The following is a 25,937-nucleotide window of genomic DNA, read 5'->3' on the forward strand; positions in this document are numbered from 1 at the left end:
CCCCCCCGCTCCTGTGTCACACCAGACGATGCGTTGACTGAGCACAGGAGAAGAAGAAGCAAACCTCCGGCCGTCCAGCTGCTTAGAGGAGCAGAAGAGGAGGAAGAGGAGCAGAGGAGGTAAAGAGCTGCCTGTCTAATATCCATCCTCAGCTAACTGCCTGTCTGTCTGCATGTCTGTCTGTCTGTAAACAACCAGTACTCTGTTGGACTGGACTCTTCTGGGCTCTTTGTGTTGGTCTAGGGTTGTGATGTTGTTGTAGCGTTGTAACATTAAACCATCATTCACTAAATGAACATCATGCTGCATTGAAGAAGACTTGAAACTAGAGACTGAGACCATAAACTCATGTTTACAATGTTTACTGAGGGAATAAATCAAGAGAGAAGTAGAGTCATTTCCTCATAGACGTCTATGGGAGCAGAGGAGTCGCCCCCTGCTGGTCACTACACAGAAGTAGAGTCATTTCCTCATACACGTCTATGGGAGCAGAGGAGTCGCCCCCTGCTGGTCACTACACAGAAGTAGAGTCATTTCCTCATAGACGTCTATGGGAGCAGAGGAGTCGCCCCCTGCTGGTCACTACACAGAATGACGCTTTAAGCCACCACACAAAGAGTGATTTTGGTCAAAAAATATCAAATGCAGGTTCTTTTTACCTATATAACAATCAGCTCTTCATGATCCATCCTGTCTTAATGAATTTACAGCTGACTTTGTATTCTGGTCCAGAAGTCAACTCATTTTATAATTTAAATTTCTGTCACATCAAACATAGACGATTCAGCCACAGATTCCTTCTGATCTCAGCATAACTTGTACGAATCAGGACTGAGAGAATCACATGAAGTGATGTCATGGTCTGATGAGCCAAACATAAGCCTCCATGTTTGAATTTATTAAAGAATGGACACACAAGAACATTATCATTATATGTCATTTTATTCATTATAAAAGAATGACTGGATAACGTTTTCTTTTTATCTTGAAGCTGTTTTATATATATATATATGAGCAGGCAGGAGAGAAGAAGGCACAGACCATAAACTCTCCTCCTCGTCTTTCAAGGTGTCTTCGTCCTGATGAGCTCCACTTGTCCGCCTCCACACATGAGACCTTTGACCTCTCCGTTTCCTATACAACGACATGCATCTGAGGCGTTCTGAAGGTCACATCTGTGGGATCCCCGACACCTAAGTCTCCTCCTCCTCCAGAACGGCGCCGCCATGCTGCGGGTGGAGATCCCGGACTTTGGCAACGGCGTGCTGGGCATCCTGAACGAGCAGCGGCTGCTGGGTCAGTACTGCGATGTGTCCGTGCTGGTGCAGGGTCGGGCCTTCAAGGCTCACCGGGCCGTGCTGGCCGCATCTTCGCTCTACTTCAGGGACCTGTTTGCCGCCGAGTCCTCCTCTTCCTCACCGGCGGTGTTTGAGCTGCCGTCCTCGGTGACGCCGGCGTGCTTCCAGCAAATCCTGTCCTTCTGCTACACGGGGCGACTCAGTATGGCCGCCAGCGAGCAGCTGGTCCTCATGTACACCGCCGGGTACCTGCAGATACAGAACATCGTGGAGCGGGGCATGGAGCTGATGATGATGAAGGCCTCCTCCTCGCCCCTGTGCTGCGACTCACAGGTTAGTTAGGCCACACCCACAGAGCTGCGCCTGGACCTCAGGTAGGCCATTATCTGGAGAGACCACCATCCATGTAGCCCACATATAGACCACAATCTAGGTAGACCAAGGTCCAGGTAGACAACGTTAGACAACGTTATCAAACAACATTGAATCATCAAAAGGCACCGACAGAGCGCTGCATTGGACACCCACCACCAAAGTGCCTCTGGTGGACATTAGAGGAACTGAGCTGCTGACAGGTCAAGCTTCATGTTGCCACACCCACCTGAAGACACAGGAGCCGGTAGTTTACTGATTCAGAGGCATTGAACACGACTCTTTTAACATGTGTCACAGACGGCCTCGTCAGACGAGCTCGGGGGCTTCCAGCAGTCCCTCAGTCCCGAGGAGCTGCTACAGGCCGTACGCAGGATCAAACGGGAGCCAGCCGACACGCCTCCTGCTGAGCAGAATGGAGGAGGAGTGAGAGGAGGAACTAAGAGAGGAGAAGGAGAGGAGGCCAGGTTGGAGGAAACATACATGTTCTTTACATGCTCCTTTCTTTTTGGAAAATAAGTCCTTTTCTCTCTTCCTGATCCATCTTGTCCCCCTGGTCCCGTCCTCAGAGGGGACCTCCCTTCGGACCTCCAGGCCACCAGGAACAGCGGCCTATGCTACCTGGCCAGCGGGGGGCGCTCCAGCCCGGGAGGCTCCAGCTTCCCCGCGGACTCGCCTCCTTCTCTCCCCCCTACAGAGGAGGAGCTGGAAGAAGACTACTACGGGAACGGAGTCCAGTCCAGACTCCACCAACAAATCTACGGACATCCGGGAAACCCCTACAGTAAGTTATAGGATGGTACGATCCCCTCGACTACTAAGAAGGTTATTTAAATGACCTCAGCCTCCGAGACGCTCAGTTCAGCCACCCACTCTTGGGGGACATTGAGGGTTCAGGGTTTAGCGCCCAGGTGGACACTGAGGTATCAGGGTTTAGGTTCTAGGGGGACACTGAGGGTTAGGGTTTAGGTTCTAGGGGGACACTGGGGGTTCAGGGTTTAGGTTCTATGGGGACACTGGGGGTTCAGGGTTTAGGTTCTAGGGGGTTCAGGGTTTAGCTTCTAGGGGGACACTGGGGGTTCAGGGTTTAGGTTCTAGGGGGACACTGGGGGTTCAGGGTTTAGGTTCTAGGTGGTTCAGGGTTTAGGTTCTAGGGGGACACTGGGGGTTCAGGGTTTAGGTTCTAGGGGGACACGGGAACAGGTTAGTGTGTCTTTGTTTTCACATCTTGGTCGTCACACCCCTACTCTGCGGTTCCCTCTGGTTCAGTCCAGGAGAAGATGGAGGTGCTGTCCCTCCCGCTGACCAGCGACCGGCGCCCCTGCTTGCTGGTGGGTCGGGACAACATGGCGCTCCCTGCCAGCCTGATCAGTCAGATCGGGTACCGGTGCCACCCGTCGCTCTACACTGAGGGAGACCCGGGGGAGAAGGTGGAGCTGGTGGCAGGTAGGGGCCGAGGAACCTTTGTGCTTGAACAGAAGATGTGGAGCACAGGGAGGTCAATGGAGATGTGGTCAGACTGATTGACTGTGTGTGTGTGTAGGTTCAGGTGTGTTCATGACACGAGGTCAGCTGATGAACTGTCACCTGTGTGCTGGAGTCAAGCACAAGGTTCTGCTCAGGAGACTGCTGGCAACCTTCTTCGACAGGTGAGTTGAGAAATCTCTGTGGTCCTCCACCTGGTAGCTCAGCTTAGCAACAGGGAGGTTCTGGTACCTTGGTGACAGGAAGAAGAAGATTCTTCGCTTTGTCTCTTAACGTCTGATGTCATGTGACGTCTGATGTCACGTGACCTTTTGAAATATTCCAGAACATTAAGACAGTCAGCAGATTCCTTTGCATGCTGCTGCTGTTTTACATAACTGCTCTGTGTGTGTCTGTGTTGGGGGGGGGGGGGGGGGGGTACATCTAAAGCTCAGTATAGGTGCTGATTGGATTGTTATGGTTTCCATAGAAACACTCTGGCCAATAGCTGTGGGACTGGGATCCGCTCCTCCACCAATGATCCCAGCAGAAAACCTCTAGACAACCGAGTGTTAAACACTGTTAAACGTAAGAGACACACACAATCACACACACGCACACACACAATCACACAAATGCACATGCACTAACACAATAACACACACACACTCACCCATATACTCACACAATTACACACAAACTATCACAGACACACAATCTCACACAGAGAGACACAGACATGCAGACACAGTTGTGTTACTGTGTTCTGTTGATATTAAGACATTTGTCTCCTTTTAATATTCATCTTTGTTGTTGTCGTCCTTTTCATCCTTCCCCTCTTCCTCCATCTTTCCATCTCCTCCTCTTCCTCCTCCTCCTCCTCCTCAGTCTATTGTCAGAACTTTGCTCCTAACTTTAAGGAGAGTGAGATGAATGTCATTGCAGCCGATATGTGCACCAACGCCCGAAGAGTCCGCAAGCGTTGGCTGCCCAAAATCCAGTCTCTCCTCCCCGACAGCCTCCCCACCTCCTGCCACCCCCGCAGGGCTAAGAGGGGAGGAGGAGGAGGAGGTGCAGCGGTTCAGCCCAGCAGCCCCTTCGAAATGGACCTGCGTCAACTTAGCGCCTCCTACCTGGAGGTGCCGCTGTACGGGGAGCGACGAGAGAGGGAGGCGGCGGGGGATAGAGAGGGGGAGAAGGAGGCGCAGCCACTCCTGCCCCATCTGCAGTTTGCCGGGTCCCGTGTCAGAGGCGGAGTTGAGGGTCAGGTGGAGGAGGTACTGGTGGGCGGCGAGGCCGATGTGGGAGGGAGAATACAAACTGATCACCTCCTAGACCTCCACCTCTCCTCCTCAACTCCCCCCCACGCCTCCCCTCAGCCTGCAGAGACCGCCCCTCCTCCCAGGGGATTGGCCGAGCCAGAGGAGAGAGGGGCGGAGCCCCTGGAAGACAGCCAATAAGCTTTCTATCGCATCTGCCTACCTATATGTAAATAACACAATAGCTACCTACCTGAGACAGTCCTCATATCTACCTGTCTGTCTCTGCCTGGCGACCACCTGTCTGTCCGCCACTACCTGAGACAGTCCTCATATCTACCTGTCTGTCTCTGCCTGGCGACCCCCTGTCTGTCCGCGACTACCTGTCCAGCTGTCTACCTCTCTGCCGTCCCCTTTGCCGTCCTTTCTGTCTGACCTACCTCTGTCTGTCTGTCTGTTTCCTCCATCTGTCTGTCTGCCCGGCTCAGCTGCATGTTAATAGCCTCCTACACAACAGGTGTTAATGATGAAGATGGTGGTTTTGGTGTTGATGATGAAGATGGTGGTTTTGGTGTTGATGATGATGGTGGTGGTGAGGAGGAGGATGACGATGATGAGGATAATGACAATGGGGCTGGTGATGATGATGATGAGGAAGAGGAGGAAAGTGTTGATGATGATGGTGAGAATGATGACGATAATGAGGGGGTCCTCGTGAGGAGGATTATGATGAGGAAGAGGATGATGATGCTGACGATGATGATGAAGGGGAAGATGATATGATGTTCAATCTGATGAAGACAATAAAGCTTCTTGATAATCAGACTTCTTATTTTGTGTCATTTGTTATTTATGTATGTATATATATATATATATATATATATATATATTTGTCATTTGACTTTTATTTATTCTTTCTGTGGTACGGCCTGATACCAAATGGTCCACGGACCGGTACCGAAACCCCAGGTCTATAGAACCAGGGGGATCCTGCCCCCTGCTGGTCACTACAGAGAATGCAGTGAATAGTTGAGACGAAGAGCCGTGTTCCAGATCTCTTTGTGTTCGACAGACACAATCACTACATCCACTAATTAAAAAGTCTTATATAATATAGTCTAATATAAACATGTTATTGTATCAAGGCAAACATCGTTATTGTACAAATACAGACAATATGTGAACACATTATTGTATCAATGTAAACATCAGTTATTAATATGAACACATAATTGTATCAGTATAAACATGTTATATCAATATAAACATCAGTTCTTGTACCAATCAGTAATTCTGATGTCTTCTACACAGCTCCTTTGCTGCTGCATGGTGGGAAACGTTGTTCCAGTGATTGCGCCTTTCTGATCTAATATAAGAGCCCAGCCAATCACGGCCGTCCCTTCATCGCTTCAGCCAATCGCTGCAGTCCAACTGACTCAACAAACAATCACAGCGCTTTGCATTCCGTAGAGACAAATCATAGCCTCGCGAACAGCCCACAGCCAATCAGAGAGCCCCACAAACCCCAGTCAGCCAATCCGCTCACAACAACATCCATGATGCCGCTCGCCACTGCGCCTGCGCAGACAGGAGACAGCTGATAACTCATCTATTATGCTACTTCGCTATATAAAAAAAAACCTTACGTAAACGTACCGAAGCCCACTGCTGGATTTCCCCGAGGACCGAGCCACAAAGTGAATCCCCTCTCCGACCGGTACCGGCGGGGTTAACGGGTAAAGGGAGCAGGAGCCGAACGGGATGAGTCGCCGTGTGTCGGATCCTGGATGGCCGCTCGGCGCCTTCAGACAAAGCTCAGCTAACAGGCTAACGGCTCATTAGCTAGCGGGAACATCTGCAAGCAACGGATCAGTGAGCGCGTTAATCGGCCCGGTGAGCCGCTTGTTACCGAAACACCCGTCCAGATATCACCTTCTGCACGCGCTCAGACGCCAAGACGACGGCTATTAACGCTATTTATGACGTTTACGTCTCCGGTAAGTAGCCTAGCTGCTTCAGCTAGCCACCTAGCTTGCATTTAGCCTGGGCTTGCCCGCCATCTTTTTAAAGCGAGGAAAACGGGGTGTTCGCTAGCCTGATAAAAACACGCACACCTGAGCAGGTGGAGCAGTTAGCGCGAGGCTTTATGTGTCTTTCAGCAGTTCGTGAAACGGCGGGTGTCGCTGGTTGAGGATGGGGTCGCCGGTGACCGTATTTGGGGGAGTATTGTTTATCACAGCGGTGTCTGTTAGCCGTTAGCTCGCTCGTTAGCCGCTGAACCGCAGCATGCAGGCGGACTGTAACATCTGTTGATCCGGGCTGGACTCCCCGTGGTCTGGACGGGTTCTGAATGTCCGGTCCGCTGAGCTCTACTGCAGTATAGGTGGTAATACCACAGTGTGCAAGTATTCTCTGCTACATGGAAATCCGAAAGTTCCGATGTAGCAGCTTCAAGTCGTATTTTAAAGTACCAAAAGTAAACGCAAATACTATGAAACATTTTGTATTCATTATCATTTTGGATCCATTAAAGGCGGCTATGTAAAGAAAAAAGCTACAATGTTTCCTTCCGAAGTCAAATAGAAAAGTGTAACAACAGAAATACTTACTAGTCAGTAATTGAGATTTCGAGTTAAAAGTTATAAGATAACAGATACATTATTATTGATATAATTGTTGTTTTTTTCAGCAATGATACTAAAGTCACATTAAAAATACATCATATTACATTTTTCATGGTCCAGTGGAGAAACTGGGTTCAGTTTTTATTTTCTCAAAGCTGATCAACTGTTCTCATAATCAATCAAATCAAGTGCTGATCCAGCTTTCCTGATTGGCTGCTCATCGTCATGTGACCTCGTCTGGCTTTGTTCTGGCAGACATGGCTCAGATATTGTAAAGCATTTTGAATCGATCGGTCGATAGATCGAATGATGTATTGATCAGTGGATCAGACGGCCAGCAGCTTCCAGGATCTTGAAAATAATTGTGATACGAGATGTCCAGTGAATTCAACACAACGTGTCATTTTCTATGAGCCAAAACTATCAGGATGCTTTTATCTTATCGATGAGTTGACATGTTTGTTTCCAGAAAGACAGACTGGTAACAGCGTCTCTGTCTCCCGTCTCTCAGGTTGTGCGATGGAAGTGTGTCTCCTCGACCTGAAGAATCCACAACAACGTCTGAACTGAACACGCAGCGACATAAACACACCTACACCCCCTCCCTCAGGCCTCAGGGGGAGTTGTTTTCTCACCTGGTGGTCCAACACTGCCATCCCACAGTGCATTGCTGCGTCACAGTCGTCCACCATGTCGGACGCCCCCGAGGCTGCGCCCCCCAGCCCCCCCACCCTCACCAACCCGGCCCCCCCGGAAGTCACCAATGCCACCAAACCTGGCAGGTAGGGCACAGCTCCAGACATGTTGTGTGTCCACTGGAGGAGTAGAGGGCGCTCTGATCACTGGTGATGTCATTGTCATTGATGGGGCTTTAGTTCCTGGTCATGTGACATCGTTAATTCAATTCATTTTATTTTGTATAGCCCAAAATCGCAAATTACAAATTTGCCTCCGAGTTAATGACCAATCGGGAAGTGGACCGACTGGAGGATACGCGCTAACGTTAGCACCGCGGCTAACCATCGGCTGTTATAGCTTGAGTTAAATTATGATGCGTTCAGGATCTGCTCAGTGAACACAAGAACATTAGCACTCATGATGGTGTGTTCAAACGTAATCTGTAAGATTTTGGTGATAAACTTCACTTGAATATGTTTAACTTCCTAACAAGGACATTATAATACAGTAAAATATAATTCAGATGCACTATTCTGTATATTTGATGGTTTATAAACTGAATAGATACCCTGTCATAGGATGTGTATCTGTTGATATGGATCAATAATTGGTATCAGTGGCAGACAAAGCAGATCAGCACCAGTGAAGGAGAGCCTGTGTGTTTGTGTCCACCAGGAAGACCAACCAGCTGCAGTACATGCAGAACGTGGTGGTGAAGACCCTCTGGAAGCATCAGTTCGCTTGGCCCTTCTACCAGCCGGTGGACGCCATCAAGCTCTGCCTGGCAGTGAGTACCTGTCCCCTTGTTCTCACCTGGAAGAACCGTGCTATGCTAAGCTAACCGCGTGGTTGTTCTCAGGACTACCACAAGGTGATCAAGAACCCGATGGACATGGGTACCATCAAGAAACGTCTGGAGAACAACTACTACTGGAGCGCCAGTGAGGCCATGCAGGACTTCAACACCATGTTCACCAACTGCTACATCTACAACAAGGTACTACTACACACTCTGTGTACTGTAATACTTCAGAGCAGCGGGTAACCATAGTAACATGACGTCACCACTCTGTCTCAGCCCACCGATGACATCGTCCTCATGGCTCAGGCCCTGGAGAAGATCTTTCTGCAGAAAGTCTCTCAGATGCCTCAAGAAGAAGTCGCTCTGCTTCCTCCAGCTCCCAAAGGCAAGAGCAAGAAGCCCGGGGCCACTACGCCAGGTCAGTACGCAGTACTATTATTACTAATCTAGTGTTTTTGTTACTAGTATTATTAATATTGGTACTCTTTGTCTCTCCCTCAGTGAGTCAGCAGGCGGAGTCTTCAGCCTCCCCTCCACCCTCCTACCCCTCTCCCTCCCCCTCTCTGACACCTGTCATCTCTACAACGCCCACATCTGTCCAGACCACGCCCCCTGCCCCCGCCCCACAGCCCCCGGCAACCATGATGCCGTCTGCACAGCCCGTCGTCAAGGTAACTATTGTGTTTACTGGTCTGTCTTCCTGCCAATCTCCCCACCTGTCTGTCTCTACCTGTCTCTGGCTGCCTCCCACCTGTCTGTCTCTACCTGTCTCTGGCTGCCTCCCACCTGTCTGTCTCTACCTGTCTCTGGCTGCCTCCCACCTGTCTGTCTCTACCTGTCTCTGGCTGCCTCCCACCTGTCTGTCTCTACCTGTCTCTGGCTGCCTCCCACCTGTCTGTCTCTACCTGTCTCTGGCTGCCTCCCACCTGTCTGTCTCTACCTGTCCCTGGCTGCCTCCCACCTGTCTGTCTCTACCTGTCTCTGGCTGCCTCCCACCTGTCTGTCTCTACCTGTCCCTGGCTGCCTCCCACCTGTCTGTCTCTACCTGTCTCTGGCTGCCTCCCACCTGTCTGTCTCTACCTGTCTCTGGCTGCCTCCCACCTGTCTGTCTGTCTCCCCACAGAAGAAAGGTGTGAAGAGGAAAGCCGACACCACCACCCCCACCACGTCGGCTATCTCGGCTGGTCGAGCCGACTCTCCGTCCGCTCAGGACGCCAAGCCGCCCAAACTGGGTCTGTCCCGCCGTGAGGCCGCCGCTCGGCCCGCTAAGACCCGCCGGGAGACGGTGGAGGAGGTGGCGGGCACAGAGGCAGGGGGGGGCGGAGCTGGCAGAAGTAAGGGAGGCAAGCTGGGGGAGCAGATGAAGCACTGTGACGCCATCCTGAAGGAGATGCTGTCCAAGAAGCACGCAGCCTACGCGTGGCCCTTCTACAAGCCGGTGGACGCAGAGGCCCTGGAGCTCCATGACTACCATGACATCATCAAGCACCCCATGGACCTCAGCACTGTGCGGGTGAGGCTCCGCCCCCTCATCACACACTTCTTCTACCATCTGGGGGGCTGCAATGAAGCATGGTGGTTGTAGGGGGAGAGTCTTATTCTACATTTTGACCTATGTCCCCCCCCCCCCCCCCACAGAAAAAGATGGACAAAGGAGAATACGGCGATCCTCAAAGTTTCGCTACAGACGTCAGGTTAATGTTCTCCAACTGTTACAAGTACAACCCCCCCGACCACGAGGTGGTGGCCATGGCCCGTAAGCTGCAGGTGAGTCCCCCAGAAGCCCCCAGGTGCTCCGGTTGCCATGACGACCTTGAGATAACGACCCCTCTCCCCTCAGGACGTGTTTGAGATGCGTTTCGCTAAGATCCCCGATGAGGGCCTGGAAGCTTCCGTCCCCTCCACCACCCCATTGGTCAGTAAAAGCACCGCCTCCTCTGACAGCAGCAACAACTCCTCCTCCGACGAATCGTCCGACTCAGAGGAGGAGCGGGCCACGCGATTGGCTGAGCTACAGGAGCAGGTTGGTGCTGCCGACCAATCACAGGTCAAGGACATCCTGGTTTTTTCTTCTTTTTTAATATCATTATGGATTTGAATGAAATGTTTGAAATGGTGTTGTTGTGTTGATGCTGCGTGTCGAGTGCGTAGTGACGCACAGCCCAGCGCTCTACGCCTGGAGGTCAAAGGTATTGATAGTTAGTATATTCCATCAGTTGAAGGCGGTGCACGAGCAGCTCGCCGTCCTGTCGCAGGCGCCTGTTAGTAAGCCCAAGAAGAAGAAAGAGAAGAAAGACAAGGACAAGAAGAAAGACAAGGGGAACAAGGGCAAGCTGGAGGAAGAGAAGAAGCCTAAAGCTGCCGCTCAGCAGCCCAAACCGGCCAATCAGAAGAAAGCGCCAGCCAGGAAAGCCAACAGCACGGTGACCGCCACAAGGTACGGTTCAGCCAATGGGTTCCCTTTAACCACGACGCTTTCAACTCGTCCTAATCTGGAGTTCTGCTTCCAGGCAACCCAAGAAAGGCGGCAAGGCGGCGGGCGGCGGCTCTGCCAACGGGGACGACGGCGGCGGCGAGGAGTCGTCTCTGCCGATGTCCTACGACGAGAAGCGCCAGCTGAGCCTGGACATCAACCGGCTGCCGGGCGAGAAGCTGGGCCGCGTGGTGCACATCATCCAGTCCAGGGAGCCCTCGCTGAGGGACTCCAACCCCGACGAGATCGAGATCGACTTCGAGACCCTGAAGCCCTCCACGCTGCGCGAGCTGGAGCGCTACGTCAAGTCCTGCCTCCAGAAGAAGCAGAGGAAGCTGCTGCGTGAGTAGCGCCGCGCTGACGTCTCACACCTGCGGCACCAGGTGGCGCCGTACAGCTGGTTAACTTGTCTCTACCCGTCTGTCCCTCCACAGAGAAGGCAGCCGGAGGCGGGGCGTCGGGAGGCGGGGCTAGTCGCTTGAGTGGCAGCTCCTCTTCCTCCTCCGATGACAGCTCCTCAACAGGAACCTCTTCTTCCTCCGACACAGACTGAACACACACACACACACACACACACACAGAGGTTTATCCACATCTACCCATTTAGCACATGCAGACACCCAGTAACACACATCCATGTAAACCTCCACCCTGGAAACACAGACTTGAGACAGAGATACACACTCTGAACTTCTTACGACACACACACGCCCAGACGTGGAGACTGTATGTAAATAGGCTGACAGGTTTTTTAGCTCCTAGTGTCCTTTTCTTTATTTCTTCGCCGAGGACGGACGGAAGAGAAGAAGAAGAAGAAAACGACCCCCTCCCAGCGGTCTGAACAGCCTTCTTCTTCCTGGACGCTCGCCTGTGACCCCTGAAAACATTCCAGAAGCATCTGTAGAGCGTCATGTGACCGGCAGGAGCCAATCAGAGGCTTTGACTAGTTCTTGAAGAGCAGATGAATAATGTGGATCAGGAGGCGGAGCCGCAGCAGGGGGCGTGAATGGCCTCCTGGGATTGGTCAAATAATCAATGCATCAATACAACCTCTGCTCCTGAAGTGGGGACCATAATCACTCTGACAATAAAAAGGTGGTTTTTCTTCCTGCATTAAGTTTCTGCAGGATTTTTATTTCTTTTTTATTAAAATCAAATTCTTGGTGCAGATTTTCAAAGTAAAAGTCGGCTGGGTTATTTAAAAAAAAAAAGGATATGTTACAAAAAAGTAAAACCCTCTCTGAGACCAGAACCCATCCTCTGCTGGACCTGCAACCCCCCCCCCCCCCCCCCCCCCCCCCTGCAGAACCAGTGGCGACCCTGCCAGCAAGTACGACCATTCTTTTTTCTTTTTTTTTTAAACACTACATGTCGTTTATTTTCAGGTTGCGTGCTGAACTCGTTTGTGTCTTATAAGGTCCATTTGGAGATGTCCCCCCCCCCCCCCCCCGAATCATCTGCATTCTTTTAAACGGTTTTATTTGAACTGCTTCTATAAATTAAGAAATAACTCAACGTCGGTTTCTATTTTTATGTTTTTCTGATTTACTTTTTAAAATAAAATGATGTGAGGAGGCAGAAATCAAATCATTTGTTTTCCCTTTCTGACCAATCAATTTAATCCACTTTATGAACCAATTGGTTTTCCCTCACGCATTCATTTAAATTGCGGGGCACACCATGATCTGATTGGCTGCTGGCTCGATGTGATTGTGATGACATCACCAGCTGTCTCGTGATTGGTTGGTGTCAGGACGCTTGTTAGGATGCATCAGCTTGGCTCCTGAAACGTGAGGCTCTACTGTGATTGGTCGGTTTCTTGTCATGTGACTTCATAGGAGGGGGCACCTTGGTTCTTTTTTAAACTGATCAGATCAATCATGTGACCTGTGCGTTTCCTGCTTACAGCCATGTGACCCGTTCCGTGTTCCGATATTGATTTCCTATCGACTCCTCATCTCGACAAACTTTCAACCAAAATGTCATGGTCTCCATCTGGGAGGGTGTGCTTGGTTGTCATGGAGACAACGTAGTCGTTCATTATGGGATGTCCTTTGTGCTTTTTGTTGAAACTAAAAAAAAACATGTTGAGAAAATAAAGAGACTAATCAATAAGACACACGTCTCTTCCTGGCGTGTGGCCTGTTGCCACGGTAACCCTCCTGGTGGTTTTTAGTTGACTGGTGGAGCTGATTGTCATTTTTGTATTTTAATAAGAAGGTGTGTGTGTGTGTGTGTGTGTGTGTGTGTGTGTACGTGCATGCACTACAGCCGCCTGTCCCTTTTGTAGGTGCCCGGTGCCCCCCCCCCCCCCCCGGAGGTGCAGAGACACAGATGGGACACCCCCCCCCCGCCCCCCCGCCCCCAGCCAAGTGAATTATTTGATGTAATTACTGATATTGGATTGTTATTTTCTGAGTTCCTTTTGTTTTCATAAATAAACACATAAACTGATGCCGACTGGAGCCTCTTTGACGTTTAATATTCAGTCCACGAAGCCTCATGATGGATCAATCGAATCAGTCACATTTCCCACAATGCTTAGCGCTCCTGACGTCCTCTGACACCGGAACCACGCGCTGTTCAATGCACGTGAAACCAGTCCGCTCTGGTTCTGGTCTACATGACGCTGCAGATCCTGGAGCGCCCCTCTTCCACCTCCAGGCCCTTCTTGTCCCGGACCAGAACCGCCTGGTTCCCAAAGCTGCTGTACCAGGCCGACTGGCTGCGGCTCAGGTAGGTGAAGGGGGGGGCGGCCTGCATGTCCTGCTGCTGCTGCTGCCAGACCAGCAGGGACGTGTCCCGGTACCTCAGCCGGGAGAAGGCCTCCGACAAAGCCTTCTCTGCCAGGGGGGGTCGGACAGGACCTGGACCGGGAAGGCCCTCTGCAGCAGCTGGGTCACAGTCCGACATGTTGAAACCGGCATGGGGACAGAAGTGGTCTGAAGACAACGAGGTCCATCTCAGTGTGGAGAGTCTGACCTGTGAGCAGAACCTGCAAAACAGTCCCCAAGAGTCGAGCTCAAACCTTCACTGGGTGAGATGACGTCATAATGAACAGACCTCTTACACTTCAGTAAAGTAAATGAAAAACACTCACAGCCCATCGGTCACTTCCGGATGTTAAGCGGAGCTGATGGGCGTTAGCCGCCTGTCAGCTAACGGATAATCCTGCTGCTATCTCAGTTAGCTTCGATTAGCTCAGTTAGCTTCAATTAGCTCAGTTAGCTTCAATTAGCACAAGATAAACACACTAGCTGACGTTCACCGACATAGTGACGTCACTACACCAGAAGGCAACACGTCAGAGCATTCACTGCTTCTCTCCAGGTTTAGTCGGTGTTAGCGGGCCGCCGCCATAGCAACGGTGTGTTTGAAAAACCGGTCCGGACAGAAACACACAGCCGGGTACCAAAGGTTCCTACGAGGAAGTGAATCAGCTCCTATTCACGAGGACTATCACCACTCACAGTGCAAACATCGTTTACTAATGAATGAGATGTTTCAGAAGTTTAAAGTGAAAACTGATCCAGTCCAGATGGATGAAAGGATTTTATTTAATATCAGATTTAAACCGTTTTCTGTTTGTTTTGCTGCTAAAGAACTTCATTTATCTGTTCTGTCAGCGTTAGTATATGACTGAACTGTGATGAAACGCGTCAAAATATCTATACATCAATATAGAATATCCATCAGCGTAGTGCAGCAGGGTGGGGGTTTAAAGGTAGTCCACTGGGAGGGGCTTACTGGTTGTCCACTGGGAGGGGAGGCGCTTAATGTCTTTACAGCATCTTTGAACCACTATCTGAAGCAGCTCCCAAGACTCCCCGAAATCAGTCGTCATGGAGTTTCTCAACGTGAAGTCCAAACTGGCCTCAATGGAGGATCGAGTCCAGACAGGCTAATTAAAAAAAAAACGTGTGCAGTACTGCAGAGCTGGTCCAGACCAGTTCAGATGAGCGGAGTCCAGCGCAGCGTGCCGATGGAGATGAGGGTCTGGCAGGTGTCGGAGTCCAGCCACACGGACTCCACCAGGCTGAAGTGCAGGAGGCCCAGGGCGAAGCCACAGCCGACGTCCGACAGGTGGTGTTTACCCAACAGCACCCGAGACACGCCCGCCAGGACGGCCCACAGGTAGAGCAGGATCCTGAGGGGCACCTGGAGGATAGGAAGACCGGTTCAACGGCGGACTAACACGGAGTCATCTAGCTAAATAAAGTCACACGTTTAATCTGTTAAAGGTGTTACTTCTGAATAATCAACATAGCGATTGAGAACAGCTCTCTCTTGATTGGCTGGCAGCTGATCACATGGTTGTCAGTGATGTTCAAAAATCATTTTTTATTTTCTTGTTATTTGAAGTAATGTGTTAGCAGACAGACAGACAGACAGGTAACGTGTTAGCAGAGAGAGAGACAGACAGGTAACGTGTTAGCAGAGAGAGAGACAGACAGGTAACGTGTTAGCAGACAGACAGACAGGTAACGTGTTAGCAGACAGACAGACAGGTAACGTGTTAGCAGAGAGAGACAGACAGGTAACGTGTTAGCAGACAGACAGACAGGTAACGTGTTAGCAGACAGACAGACAGGTAACGTGTTAGCAGAAAGAGAGACAGACAGGTAACGTGTTAGCAGACAGACAGACAGGTAACGTGTTAGCAGAGAGAGAGACAGACAGGTAACGTGTTAGCAGACAGACAGACAGGTAACGTGTTAGCAGAGAGAGAGACAGACAGGTAACGTGTTAGCAGACAGACAGACAGGTAACGTGTTAGCAGAGAGAGAGACAGGTAACGTGTTAGCAGACAGACAGACAGGTAACGTGTTAGCAGAGAGAGAGACAGACGGGAGGTGTGTTTCGACCAATCACTGCTCTAAATTGATGATGACACAGACCGCCAGCACCAGGTGAGTCAACAGGAAGTTGGACACCATGACGGCCCGGCTGGCGTGGGCTGCTGGGAAAGAATACGTATCCATGGCAACGTAGTCCAGGAACCCCGGCGGGAAGTCCCAGGGTCCTCTGCGCTTCACCAACTTCTGCACGCCGGCGATTGTCATCAGGTCAAGGGTCAGAGCTAAGTTAGATAGACAGGGATTAATGGAGAGAGAGACAGGTGACAAAGAGACAGGTAGTATAGAGACAGACAGACAGGAGGCAGATAGGCAGGTGATTACCCAGCAGCAGGTTCACCAGGACCTCCTGTCCTGCCAGCGTGTTGCTCCTCCACAGGCAGATCAGCGCCCCACAGAACCAGGTAAAGGCGTGTCCACTGAGGGACAGCAGGACCACCATGGACCTCATGGGAGCCCCGGACCCCCGTGTCCCCACGCAGACCCCCAGACGCTTAGACAGGCTAATGTCGATGGCCAGCAGGGAGCTGATGGCGATGCCCCCAAACGACGGGTTCAGCTGCATACAATCCTCCTTTGCCTCCCCATCAGGAACCGGGACCCCATCTGAAGAGTCCCTGGGACCCCTGAGGACACAGGGACCAGGACAGACTGTGAGACTAGCACAAAGGACCAAGACACAGTGACCAGGAGACCAGTACACAGAACCAATTGTGAGACCAGTTCAGAGTACTGGATGAAGAGATTGGAATGCAGGGACAAGAATTAAGAGACCAGAATAAAAGGACATCGACCAAGATGGATTGGAAACAGAGAAACCAGAACAGAGTCCAGGAGACAGAGACCAGGACTGACCATGAGACCAGTTCAGAGTACTGGACGAAGAGATCCGGACACAGAGAACAGACCTTCTTTTATAGATTCATGTAGATCCAGACTGTCTCCGGGTCCTGGTTCAGGAACCGGTTGGTCTCTAAATGTGGGCTGTGATGTCAGAGGGCGGAGCCTCTTACCTCCCCCCCAAGTCCTCCTGCTGACTGTGCGGTCTGCTGGCTCTTCGAGCACCTCCACCCCCATGCTCCCTGCTGAAGGGCTGGTTCAGAGACAGGAACTCGGGTCGGTTCAGGACATTGTTCCGGTCTCTGGCCCGGGACCGGGCCTGGCTGCTGGGCATGACGGACGGAGGTGAGACGGGTGGTTGTGGTGAGACGGGTGAAGCGGGTCTGAGACTCTGAGGGATACTGCTATTAATAGAAGAGCTGGAGTTCTTCTTCTGGTGTCAGCTGTTCAGAGACCACACACACACATGTACACACATCACTCAGGGACACACGCCCCGCCCCCTGTCCACACGTCACTCAGGGACACACGCCCCGCCCCCTGACCACACGTCACGGTCCAAAGTCCCAATGTGAGAAAAACAAGAGAAAAATTCAAAGAGTCAAAACTTTCAACCCCAAATACTTTTGGTCCACTTGTTTTTGAATCAATTGTATTTTTTCAAACGTTCAAACCTAAACTTTGAGGTAGTTTTAGGAGTCGCCGCGTCACCGCAGTGCGCGCAGCAGCCGGAAGGGGCGCAGCGGACCCGCCACCGGACTCGTGGACGAAGTAGAGCGGCCGTTCGTCTCCCCGGTTTTTGACCCGTTAAAAACAGCCCGGTCTCCATGGCAACCCGCCGCCCGGTGCAGGTGTACCTGGACCTCCTGTCGCAGCCCTGCAGGGCGCTGCACGTCCTGCTGAGCTGCACCGGCGTCCCGCACACGGTCCGCCCCGTGGCCCTGCGGAGAGGTGAGTTCCCGGTGATCGGGTCACTACCGGTCCGGTAAAAGGCTCGTTGCTCAGTGAGCATTTTGAACCCGAGGTTTTTCTACTTCCGTGACCTTTGCCCCGGAGAACCTTGCCCTCTGTATTTAGAGAGCATCGCGCGCTTGGTGAGACCCGCAAACGTGATCACGTGTTCTGAAGCCACCAATGAACTTGTGGTTTGTTCCCGAACCTTAAGCTGGTTCGTACGTTCACAGGAGAGAACCGGACTCCAGAATTCACCAAGTTAAACCCGATGCAGAAGGTTCCAGTGATGGAGGACAACGGGTTTGTCCTCACGGAGAGGTAGAGACACACACACACACACATTATAGTGAAGACGTTTCTTTACGCAACAATAACACAGTGTGTGTGTGTGTGTGTGTGTGTGTGTGTGTGTGTGTGTGTGTGTGTGTGTGTGTGTGTGTGTGTTGCAGTGATGCCATCATGAAGTACCTGTGCAACAAGTACGATGTCCCAGAGCACTGGTATCCACGGCAACCAGAGAGACGAGCCAGAGTGGACGAGTACACGGCCTGGCATCACACCAACACACGACCCCACGCTGCCAGGGTGTTTATACTGGAGGTCTGTCTGTGTCTCCTGTCTCCTGCCTGTCTGTCTGTGTCTCCTGTCTGCCTGTCTGTCTGTGTCTCCTGTCTGTGTCTCCTGCCTGTCTGTCTGTGTCTCCTGTCTGTCTGTCTGTGTCTCCTGTCTGTCTGTCTGTCTGTGTCTCCTGTCTGTCTGTCTGTGTCTCCTGCCTGTCTGTCTGTGTCTCCTGTCTGTGTCTCCTGCCTGTCTGTCTGTGTCTCCTGTCTGTCTGTCTGTGTCTCCTGTCTGTCTGTCTGTCTGTGTCTCCTGTCTGTGTCTCCTGTCTGTCTGTCTGTGTCTCCTGTCTGTCTGTCTGTCTGTGTCTCCTGTCTGTCTGTCTGTGTCTCCTGCCTGTCTGTCTGTGTCTCCTGTCTGTGTCTCCTGCCTGTCTGTCTGTGTCTCCTGTCTGTCTGTCTGTGTCTCCTGTCTGTCTGTCTGTCTGTGTCTCCTGTCTGTCTGTCTGTGTCTCCTGCCTGTCTGTCTGTGTCTCCTGTCTGTCTGTCTGTCTGTGTCTCCTGTCTGTCTGTCTGTCTGTGTCTCCTGTCTGTCTGTCTGTGTCTCCTGCCTGTCTGTCTGTGTCTCCTGCCTGTCTGTCTGTGTCTCCTGTCTGTCTGTCTGTCTGTGTCTCCTGTCTGTCTGTCTGTCTGTGTCTCCTGTCTGTCTGTCTGTCTGTGTCTCCTGTCTGTCTGTCTGTGTCTCCTGCCTGTCTGTCTGTGTCTCCTGCCTGTCTGTCTGTGTCTCCTGCCTGTCTGTCTGTCTGTGTCTCCTGTCTGTCTGTCTGTGTCTCCTGCCTGTCTGTCTGTCTGTGTCTCCTGTCTCCTGCCTGCCTGTCTGTCTCATGTCTCTTACTCCAGCTGTTTGTGTCTCAGGTGCTGCTCCCGTCTCAGACTGTCTCTCCGGTGGACGAGGTGCATTTGTCTCGTGCCGTGTCTCAGCTGGAGGACACTCTGGACCAGCTGGAGTCCATGTTCCTGGGTCGCCAGCCCTTCCTGTGCGGCGATGACATCAGCGTTGCCGACCTGCTCGCCGTCTGTGAGCTCATGCAGGTCAGCGATTGGTTGGATGTTGACCCCCGTGTGGGAAGAGGTTTCTGAGCGTGCTCGGTGTGTCTCTGCAGCCGTTGGCGGGGGGGCGAGACGTCATGGAGCGGCGTCCTCGGCTGCAGCGCTGGAGGAGCAGAGTCCAGGCGGCCGTGGGCGAGGCCTTCCACCGGGCGCACGCCGTCCTGTACGGCGTCAGGGAGCGCCGCGAAGCCAAGCTGTGACATCACACCGGCCCCGCCTGCCTCAGGGAGGAGCCAATCGTCCTCCAGCATCAGGAGACTATTTCACCAGGTCTCAAGACGTCAATCATTAAAATTTTTGAAAAAAGTACCGTTTTTGACATTATTTTATTTGTTTAGTCTTGCTGTCGCCATGACAACACAAAAACCGAAATGGTTCCACTAGCTTTTAAAAGTAGTCATGTGACATCTTGCTGGGGGCGTGGCCAAGGGTCAATAATCGAGCTAATGGTTGATTGGTTATCCAGATCACATGTTCTTGGGGCGTTTCACCCCCTTAGTTTAAAATGTTGACGTTAGCTATACGTTAGCAGTAGCCTAGCATAATGGTTTTATTGAAGCAGAGCCATAAGGGGCGGGGCCATTTTGACCCAACCGATCTTATTGATCAGCTATTGTTTTACATAAATGTCTTAAAAACATCGACTCCATTTTGGGAAAAATATTTAGTACTTTATTCAAAAAACTTTATTTACAATGTTCCTGTACTGAACATGTGCAGTCACATGACGCGAGGAACATCTGGACCCGATTGGTCCTCTACTCTGGAGCAGGGGGCGGGACTTGACTCCGTTTGGCCTGAGGTTCTTCTTCGTCTCCATCTCTTCCTCGTTTCCTCCTGGCGGATGACTCCACCTCTGACTGGGGGAGGAGTCAGGGGCGGAGTCAGCGTTAATATCTACGAGTTTTAATGAATGAAAATGTGCATATCGTTACCGTGGCAACAGCAGCATCGTCAGAGGGGAACATGAGCCCGTGAGCCGTCTGCAACATTTCCCCATCCTGTAGAGAGAAAACACTGCAGGCTACCTTTCCCATCATGACCCTGCATCATGTCTCATGACATCATCAAGCCTCAGATGACATCATAGAGCAGCGTTACCTGTAACCATGGGTGCTGCAGAGCTTCCTCGATGGTCATCCTCCGCCTGGGATCAACAACCAGCAGCTTCCTCACCACGTCCTTCGCTGTACACACAGCTCCATGTCAGCACTACAGCAGCAGCAGTACTACAGTAGAAGTACTAGAGTAGTAGTACCTGGATCCGAGATGCTCCTCCACCTGGATGGCACCATGGTGAACTCTCCACGGAGGATCTGCTCTGTGACCGACTGACCCCCAAAGCTCTCGTGGAAAGGAGGATAACCACACAGGCTGAGAGACAGACAGGTAGAGAGACAGGTTACCAGGAGACCGTCACGTGACCTCCATCCATCCATCAAGCAGTCGTGTAGGTGTGAGACGGGCCGCCACAGAACTTCACACAATGAATCATTTTGGATGAAATGTGCCTGTTCTTATCCCCGTCCTGGTTGTGTGCCGTGTGTGGTGCACGTTAGCATGTAGCTAACTAGCTAGCTAAACCTTCAGGTGCATCTGGGTCCAGCTGTTTCTAAGTCACTCATTAACGTCATCAGTGATTGGCTGACTGCTTCTTAGACCCGCCTCCCAGCTCAGACAAGCGGATAATTTACAAGTATTACCGGGTATGATCCATGTTTCTAAAGCACTAAAAGACGGAGTCTTCTTTGGACCAGGTCTAGAAATGTCCTCACGCTCCAGCAGTGATGGGACTCCAGCTAAAGAGATTGAATTGTCCTCCACTGTCGAGACGCTGGAACAAAACGGAGGGAGACCCTTCCAGAAAGGAGGGGTCTTCTGGAATGAACAGTACCACGTACCACACAAAGAGCAGAACTCCCAGGCTCCACAGGTCCACAGCCAGCCCGTAGCCACTGGTGGAGGCCTGGGTGAAGACCTCAGGGGCCAGGTAGGAGGGGGTCCCACACAGGGTCTTCATCAGCAGGGTCTCCTCCAGGATCCGGGACTGATTGAAGTCCGTCACCTGACACACACGCACGATGATGATGATGATGATGAGGAAGGTTATGATGACGATGAAGATGTGTGTACCTTGATGAGACACACGTCTTCCTGTGAGGACAGAAGAATGTTCTCTGGCTTCAGGTCTCTGTGGATGATTCCTTTACTGTGGAGGTACTACACACACAGACACACATCTGATGAGTAATCCTCATACACAGTACTATTGTATTTCATTTCCACTCATTTTATTGTGTACAATACATTTATTAATTAGTAATTAGAGGCAAAAGCACCATTTATCTATTTCAGATTTAATGTTTTTATACATTATCTCGGTACGGTTATGAATACAATACCGTAGTTTACTGTAGTATTCTACCTGTTGTAGTACTACCTACTGTAGTATTTATCTGTAGTATTATGTCTCACCTGAACTGCTTTCAGCATCTGATAGAAATAAAGTTTGGTGATGGACTCATCGAGCTGCTGCTGAGACTTTACTCTTTGGAAGAGCTCCCCTCCCTCCATCCTAAGACAGACAGGGACAGGCAGGGACAGGCAGGGACAGACAGAGACAGGCAGTGACAGGCAGAGACAGGCAGGGACAGGCAGGGACAGACAGGGACAGGCAGGGACAGACAGGGACAGACAGGGACAGGCAGGGACAGGCAGAGACAGGCAGGGACAGGCAGGGACAGACAGGGACAGGCAGGGACAGGCAGGGACAGACAGGGACAGACAGAGACAGACAGGGACAGACAGGGACAGGCAGGGACAGGCAGAGACAGACAGGGACAGACAGGGACAGGCAGGGACAGGCAGAGACAGACAGGGACAGACAGGGACAGGCAGGGACAGGCAGGTGTAACTGTATTGTGGTTGAAGGGTATTTTGTGAGTAGAAGTTACTTACAGCTCCAACACGATGTAATAACTGTCCTCCGTCTGATAGAAGTCCTCCGTCTTTATGAGACAAGGCTGCAGGAAACGAGGAAACAAGGAGAGGAGAACAATAAGTTATTGTTGATGATCAGTTACTATTTTTCATCAAGGAACTCACGTGGTCGACTCTCTTTAGAATCTCGATCTCCGTCTGAGCGTTTCGTGTCGCCGTCTGTGATTGGACAAAAACACACAGGTCACATGACAGCTGTCCCACTGGGACATTGCTAACAGCAAGGAAATGAATAATAAGGAAAGGAAGAAGGACAGCTCTTAGCCAATCAGAGAGCAGATCAGATGACTCACCCCTTCAGAATGAAAGTTCTTCTTGTTTATTATTTTTACAGCAAACTTCTGGCAGGACGATCTCTCAAAGGCCAGTTTGACTTCCCCACACACTCCTCTGCAACGCACACACACATACCTGATGGAGGTTCTACCTGATGGAGGTTCTACCTGATGAAGGTTCTACCTGATTGAGGTTCTACCTGATTATGGTTCTACCTGATTATGGTTCTACCTGATGGAGGTTCTACCTGATTATGGTTCTACCTGATGGAGGTTCTACCTGATGGAGGTTCTACCTGATGGAGGTTCTACCTGATTATGGTTCTACCTGATTATGGTTCTACCTGATGGAGGTTCTACCTGATGGAGGTTCTACCTGATGGAGGTTCTACCTGCAGTGGTCCTGCCTGGCTTACTACTCTCAACCTTTGGATCATTTCATGAGTTGCATCTTTCACGTTGTTCATTCTCTACGTGACCTCCACCTCCATCCTGACAGAGGACCCTCTGTGTCTCACTGAGGTTTCTTCTCCCTTTTCTCCCCAGCAAATAGTTTCCATTTTGGGGAGTTAGTGGTGGTTTCAGGACAGAAGACGTTCCATGTGCAGACTAAGAAGAACATGAAATGAATCACAGCGGCGTTGGACTCACGTTCCAATGCGTCGAGTCAGAAGATACTTCTCCTGAAGCTCTTTAGGTAAACTGGACTGATGGTCTGACATCAAATCGATAAAGACAAAGACTGCAGGCAGAAGGACAGACAGTGAGATGTGAGACGGGTTGCTGAAGGACAGTGAGATGTGAGACGGGTTGCTGAAGGACAGTGAGATGTGAGACGGGTTGCTGAGGACAGTGAGATGTGAGACGGGTTGCTGAAGGACAGTGAGATGTGAGACGGGTTGCAGAAGGACAGACAGTGAGATGTGAGACGGGTTGCTGAGGACAGTGAGATGTGAGACGGGTTGCTGAAGGACAGTGAGATGTGAGACGGGTTGCAGAAGGACAGACAGTGAGATGTGAGACGGGTTGCTGAGGACAGTGAGATGTGAGACGGGTTGCTGAGGACAGTGAGATGTGAGACGGGTTGCTGAGGACAGTGAGATGTGAGACGGGTTGCTGAAGGACAGTGAGATGTGAGACGGGTTGCAGAAGGACAGACAGTGAGATGTGAGACGGGTTGCTGAGGACAGTGAGATGTGAGACGGGTTGCTGAAGGACAGTGAGATGTGAGACGGGTTGCAGAAGGACAGTGAGATGTGAGACGGGTTGCTGAAGGACAGTGAGATGTGAGACAGGTTGCTGAAGGACAGTGAGATGTGAGACGGGTTGCAGAAGGACAGACAGTGAGATGTGAGACGGGTTGCTGAAGGACAGTGAGATGTGAGACGGGTTGCAGAAGGACAGACAGTGAGATGTGAGACGGGTTGCTGAGGACAGTGAGATGTGAGACGGGTTGCAGAAGGACAGTGAGATGTGAGACGGGTTGCTGAAGGACAGTGAGATGTGAGACGGGTTGCAGAAGGACAGTGAGATGTGAGACGGGTTGCTGAAGGACAGTGAGATGTGAGACAGGTTGCTGAAGGACAGTGAGATGTGAGACAGGTTGCTGAAGGACAGTGAGATGTGAGACAGGTTGCTGAAGGACAGTGAGATGTGAGACGGGTTGCTGAAGGACAGTGAGATGTGAGACAGGTTGCTGAAGGACAGTGAGATGTGAGACGGGTTGCTGAAGGACAGTGAGATGTGAGACGGGTTGCTGAAGGACAGTGAGATGTGAGACGGGTTGCTGAAGGACAGTGAGATGTGAGACGGGTTGCTGAAGGACAGTGAGATGTGAGACGGGTTGCAGAAGGACAGTGAGATGTGAGACGGGTTGCTGAAGGACAGTGAGATGTGAGACGGGTTGCAGAAGGACAGTGAGATGTGAGACAGGTTGCTGAAGGACAGTGAGATGTGAGACAGGTTGCTGAAGGACAGTGAGATGTGAGACGGGTTGCTGAAGGACAAGGAGGGGCTGACCTTTGTTCCGTTGCTCAGCCAATGAGATCACAGCGTTGTTGACCAGAGGAAGCTTCTTGTCTTTACCGATACGAAGGCCGTCAACAAACGTCCCGTTGTTACTAAAGTCCAGCACAAAGACCTCCGTGCCCTCCTGAAGGACAGACGGGTAGAGAGAGACAGACTGGTTCCCTTCAGGGTCTGTAGTCATCAATCATGATAATAAGCAAACAGGAAGTGATCTCACTCTGTAGATCCTGAAGTGTCTCTTGCTATATATTCGGAACTTCTTGGATTGAATTTCATCTGGATCGTTCAGAACATAATTACACTTGGAGTCCCTCCCGAAGAGGTACTGGTCCTCAAAGCAGTCTGTCAACAAACAAACAAACAGCTGATCCGTCACCCCGTTGTTATCAACATGCATCTCTATCGCTGTCACCAGTTTGATGTTAAACCATGGAGACCATCCATCTACTCACCTGCAATAGTGGACTATTGCAGGTGAGTAGATGGATGGTCTCCAACCCCCTCACGGAGAGCTTTCATGTCAGACCACGTCACGCGTGTACAAGTGATGCATGTTAATAAAAACCAACCCATACATTCAGAACACAACAGAGTATCTGTTAACAGGTTCTAGTCCCTGGTGTAGCTTTAGCATGTTAGCTCACCCAGGCTCCTGAAGCCCTGAGCCATCGGCAGCAGGCGGCCCCACGGTTGAGGTTCTGGTTCTTCAGGGACTGAGGACAAGGGGACAGGGATGGTGTCCACGCTGCTCAGGGTCCCAGAGCCACTGGAGGACTGACTGGCTGAGATCGGACCGCTGGAAGAACTGGAACCGGGCTGGGACTTGGACGTAGACTGGGTGGACTGGGCCTGGGATGGGGACTGGGTGGACTGGGTGGACTGGGCCTGGGATGGGGACTGGGTGGACTGGGGCTGCCCCCCCTCATATGGAATCTCTTCCAACATGTTCCAGCTCTGCAGATCGGACACACGTCACACTGGTCATGTGACACATTGAAGCTGATGAACTACTTCTAAAGAACGACGTCATTGAATCACCGTCACGCGCGCACCTTAAAACTGACCCGGGACCAGAACCAGACCAGACCAGGGTGATTGTCTAGCCCCGTCCCCACAAGAACCAGGACAGACGGTCCGGTAGGACAGAGCTGCTTTCGATCCGCGAGACGCAGCGGGCCGATCCGAACCAAACCGAGCCGAGCCGAACCGGGCTCATGCACTCACGTGACTCACCGGAGGGGATCCGCTGCTCTGCACCGGGACACGTGGAGACAAACTCGAATCTTTCCGTTTGTTTCCCTCTACCGTTCGCTCTGCTTGCGTCACGTGGTCCCATCAGCCAATGAG

General features: G+C 51.4%; 6 protein-coding genes and 1 long non-coding RNA gene across 14 annotated transcripts; 4 read left to right on the top strand and 3 right to left on the bottom strand.

The window, feature by feature from the left end:
• LOC119225607 (nucleus accumbens-associated protein 2-like) lies at positions 1 to 5,216 on the top strand. 2 transcript variants are annotated; one of them, XM_062562670.1, is made up of 9 exons: positions 1 to 119; positions 1,069 to 1,296; positions 1,385 to 1,631; positions 1,971 to 2,137; positions 2,240 to 2,454; positions 2,940 to 3,116; positions 3,214 to 3,319; positions 3,625 to 3,722; positions 4,023 to 5,216. In XM_062562670.1, the coding sequence occupies exons 3-9, from the start codon at positions 1,503 to 1,505 to the stop codon at positions 4,592 to 4,594; spliced, it is 1,464 nt and encodes a 487-aa protein (XP_062418654.1). In that variant the 5' UTR covers positions 1 to 119; positions 1,069 to 1,296; positions 1,385 to 1,502; the 3' UTR covers positions 4,595 to 5,216. The 2 variants fall into 2 exon arrangements, with proteins under 2 accessions (XP_062418654.1, XP_037339483.2); XM_037483586.2 differs by having other exon boundaries at positions 1,069 to 1,631.
• Positions 5,217 to 5,947: 731 nt separating this feature from the next.
• On the top strand, positions 5,948 to 12,181 carry LOC119225339 (bromodomain-containing protein 3-like). Of its 4 annotated transcripts, none has more exons than XM_037483130.2 (12): positions 5,948 to 6,390; positions 7,529 to 7,799; positions 8,371 to 8,482; positions 8,555 to 8,692; positions 8,774 to 8,915; positions 8,999 to 9,168; positions 9,621 to 10,010; positions 10,136 to 10,264; positions 10,338 to 10,544; positions 10,714 to 10,934; positions 11,008 to 11,312; positions 11,405 to 12,181. In XM_037483130.2, the coding sequence occupies exons 2-12, from the start codon at positions 7,708 to 7,710 to the stop codon at positions 11,521 to 11,523; spliced, it is 2,025 nt and encodes a 674-aa protein (XP_037339027.1). In that variant the 5' UTR covers positions 5,948 to 6,390; positions 7,529 to 7,707; the 3' UTR covers positions 11,524 to 12,181. The 4 variants fall into 4 exon arrangements, with proteins under 4 accessions (XP_037339027.1, XP_037339030.1, XP_037339029.1 ...); XM_037483133.2 differs by having other exon boundaries at positions 10,338 to 10,520; XM_037483132.2 differs by having other exon boundaries at positions 9,624 to 10,010.
• Positions 12,182 to 13,431: 1,250 nt separating this feature from the next.
• LOC119225345 (putative uncharacterized protein BRD3OS) lies at positions 13,432 to 14,383 on the bottom strand. The gene is made up of 2 exons (XM_037483144.2): positions 14,071 to 14,383; positions 13,432 to 13,965 (listed from the first exon to the last, which is right to left on the bottom strand). The coding sequence occupies exon 2, from the start codon at positions 13,881 to 13,883 to the stop codon at positions 13,590 to 13,592; it is 294 nt and encodes a 97-aa protein (XP_037339041.2). The 5' UTR covers positions 13,884 to 13,965; positions 14,071 to 14,383; the 3' UTR covers positions 13,432 to 13,589.
• A 124-nt stretch (positions 14,384 to 14,507) lies between these two features.
• Positions 14,508 to 17,125, bottom strand: LOC119225343 (inactive phospholipid phosphatase 7-like). The gene is made up of 4 exons (XM_037483142.2): positions 16,840 to 17,125; positions 16,151 to 16,452; positions 15,869 to 16,050; positions 14,508 to 15,128 (listed from the first exon to the last, which is right to left on the bottom strand). The coding sequence occupies exons 1-4, from the start codon at positions 16,998 to 17,000 to the stop codon at positions 14,922 to 14,924; spliced, it is 852 nt and encodes a 283-aa protein (XP_037339039.1). The 5' UTR covers positions 17,001 to 17,125; the 3' UTR covers positions 14,508 to 14,921.
• Positions 15,460 to 15,794, top strand: LOC134129105 (uncharacterized). Its single transcript, XR_009956294.1, has 3 exons — positions 15,460 to 15,561; positions 15,593 to 15,677; positions 15,709 to 15,794. It is a non-coding gene; the product is annotated as an uncharacterized LOC134129105 (long non-coding RNA).
• On the top strand, positions 17,125 to 19,586 carry gstt2 (glutathione S-transferase theta 2). Its single transcript, XM_037483143.2, has 5 exons — positions 17,125 to 17,617; positions 17,851 to 17,938; positions 18,070 to 18,220; positions 19,093 to 19,269; positions 19,341 to 19,586. The coding sequence occupies exons 1-5, from the start codon at positions 17,494 to 17,496 to the stop codon at positions 19,485 to 19,487; spliced, it is 687 nt and encodes a 228-aa protein (XP_037339040.2). The 5' UTR covers positions 17,125 to 17,493; the 3' UTR covers positions 19,488 to 19,586.
• A 101-nt stretch (positions 19,587 to 19,687) lies between these two features.
• chek2 (checkpoint kinase 2) lies at positions 19,688 to 25,926 on the bottom strand. 4 transcript variants are annotated; one of them, XM_062562673.1, is made up of 15 exons: positions 25,824 to 25,913; positions 25,235 to 25,544; positions 24,808 to 24,932; positions 24,582 to 24,714; positions 23,214 to 23,304; positions 22,581 to 22,677; positions 22,393 to 22,446; positions 22,246 to 22,310; positions 21,763 to 21,862; positions 21,421 to 21,507; positions 21,189 to 21,352; positions 20,546 to 20,661; positions 20,389 to 20,474; positions 20,223 to 20,288; positions 19,688 to 20,147 (listed from the first exon to the last, which is right to left on the bottom strand). In XM_062562673.1, exons 2-15 carry the CDS (start codon positions 25,533 to 25,535, stop codon positions 20,046 to 20,048), a joined length of 1,587 nt encoding a protein of 528 aa, XP_062418657.1. In that variant the 5' UTR covers positions 25,536 to 25,544; positions 25,824 to 25,913; the 3' UTR covers positions 19,688 to 20,045. The 4 variants fall into 4 exon arrangements, with proteins under 4 accessions (XP_062418657.1, XP_037339035.2, XP_037339034.2 ...); XM_037483138.2 differs by having other exon boundaries at positions 21,421 to 21,441; positions 25,643 to 25,907; XM_037483137.2 differs by having other exon boundaries at positions 25,643 to 25,901.
• Between the last annotated feature and the right edge of the window lie 11 nt (positions 25,927 to 25,937).

The sequence above is a fragment of the Pungitius pungitius genome, chromosome 5, assembly GCF_949316345.1.
Source record: "Pungitius pungitius chromosome 5, fPunPun2.1, whole genome shotgun sequence".
Lineage (NCBI taxonomy): Eukaryota > Metazoa > Chordata > Actinopteri > Perciformes > Gasterosteidae > Pungitius > Pungitius pungitius.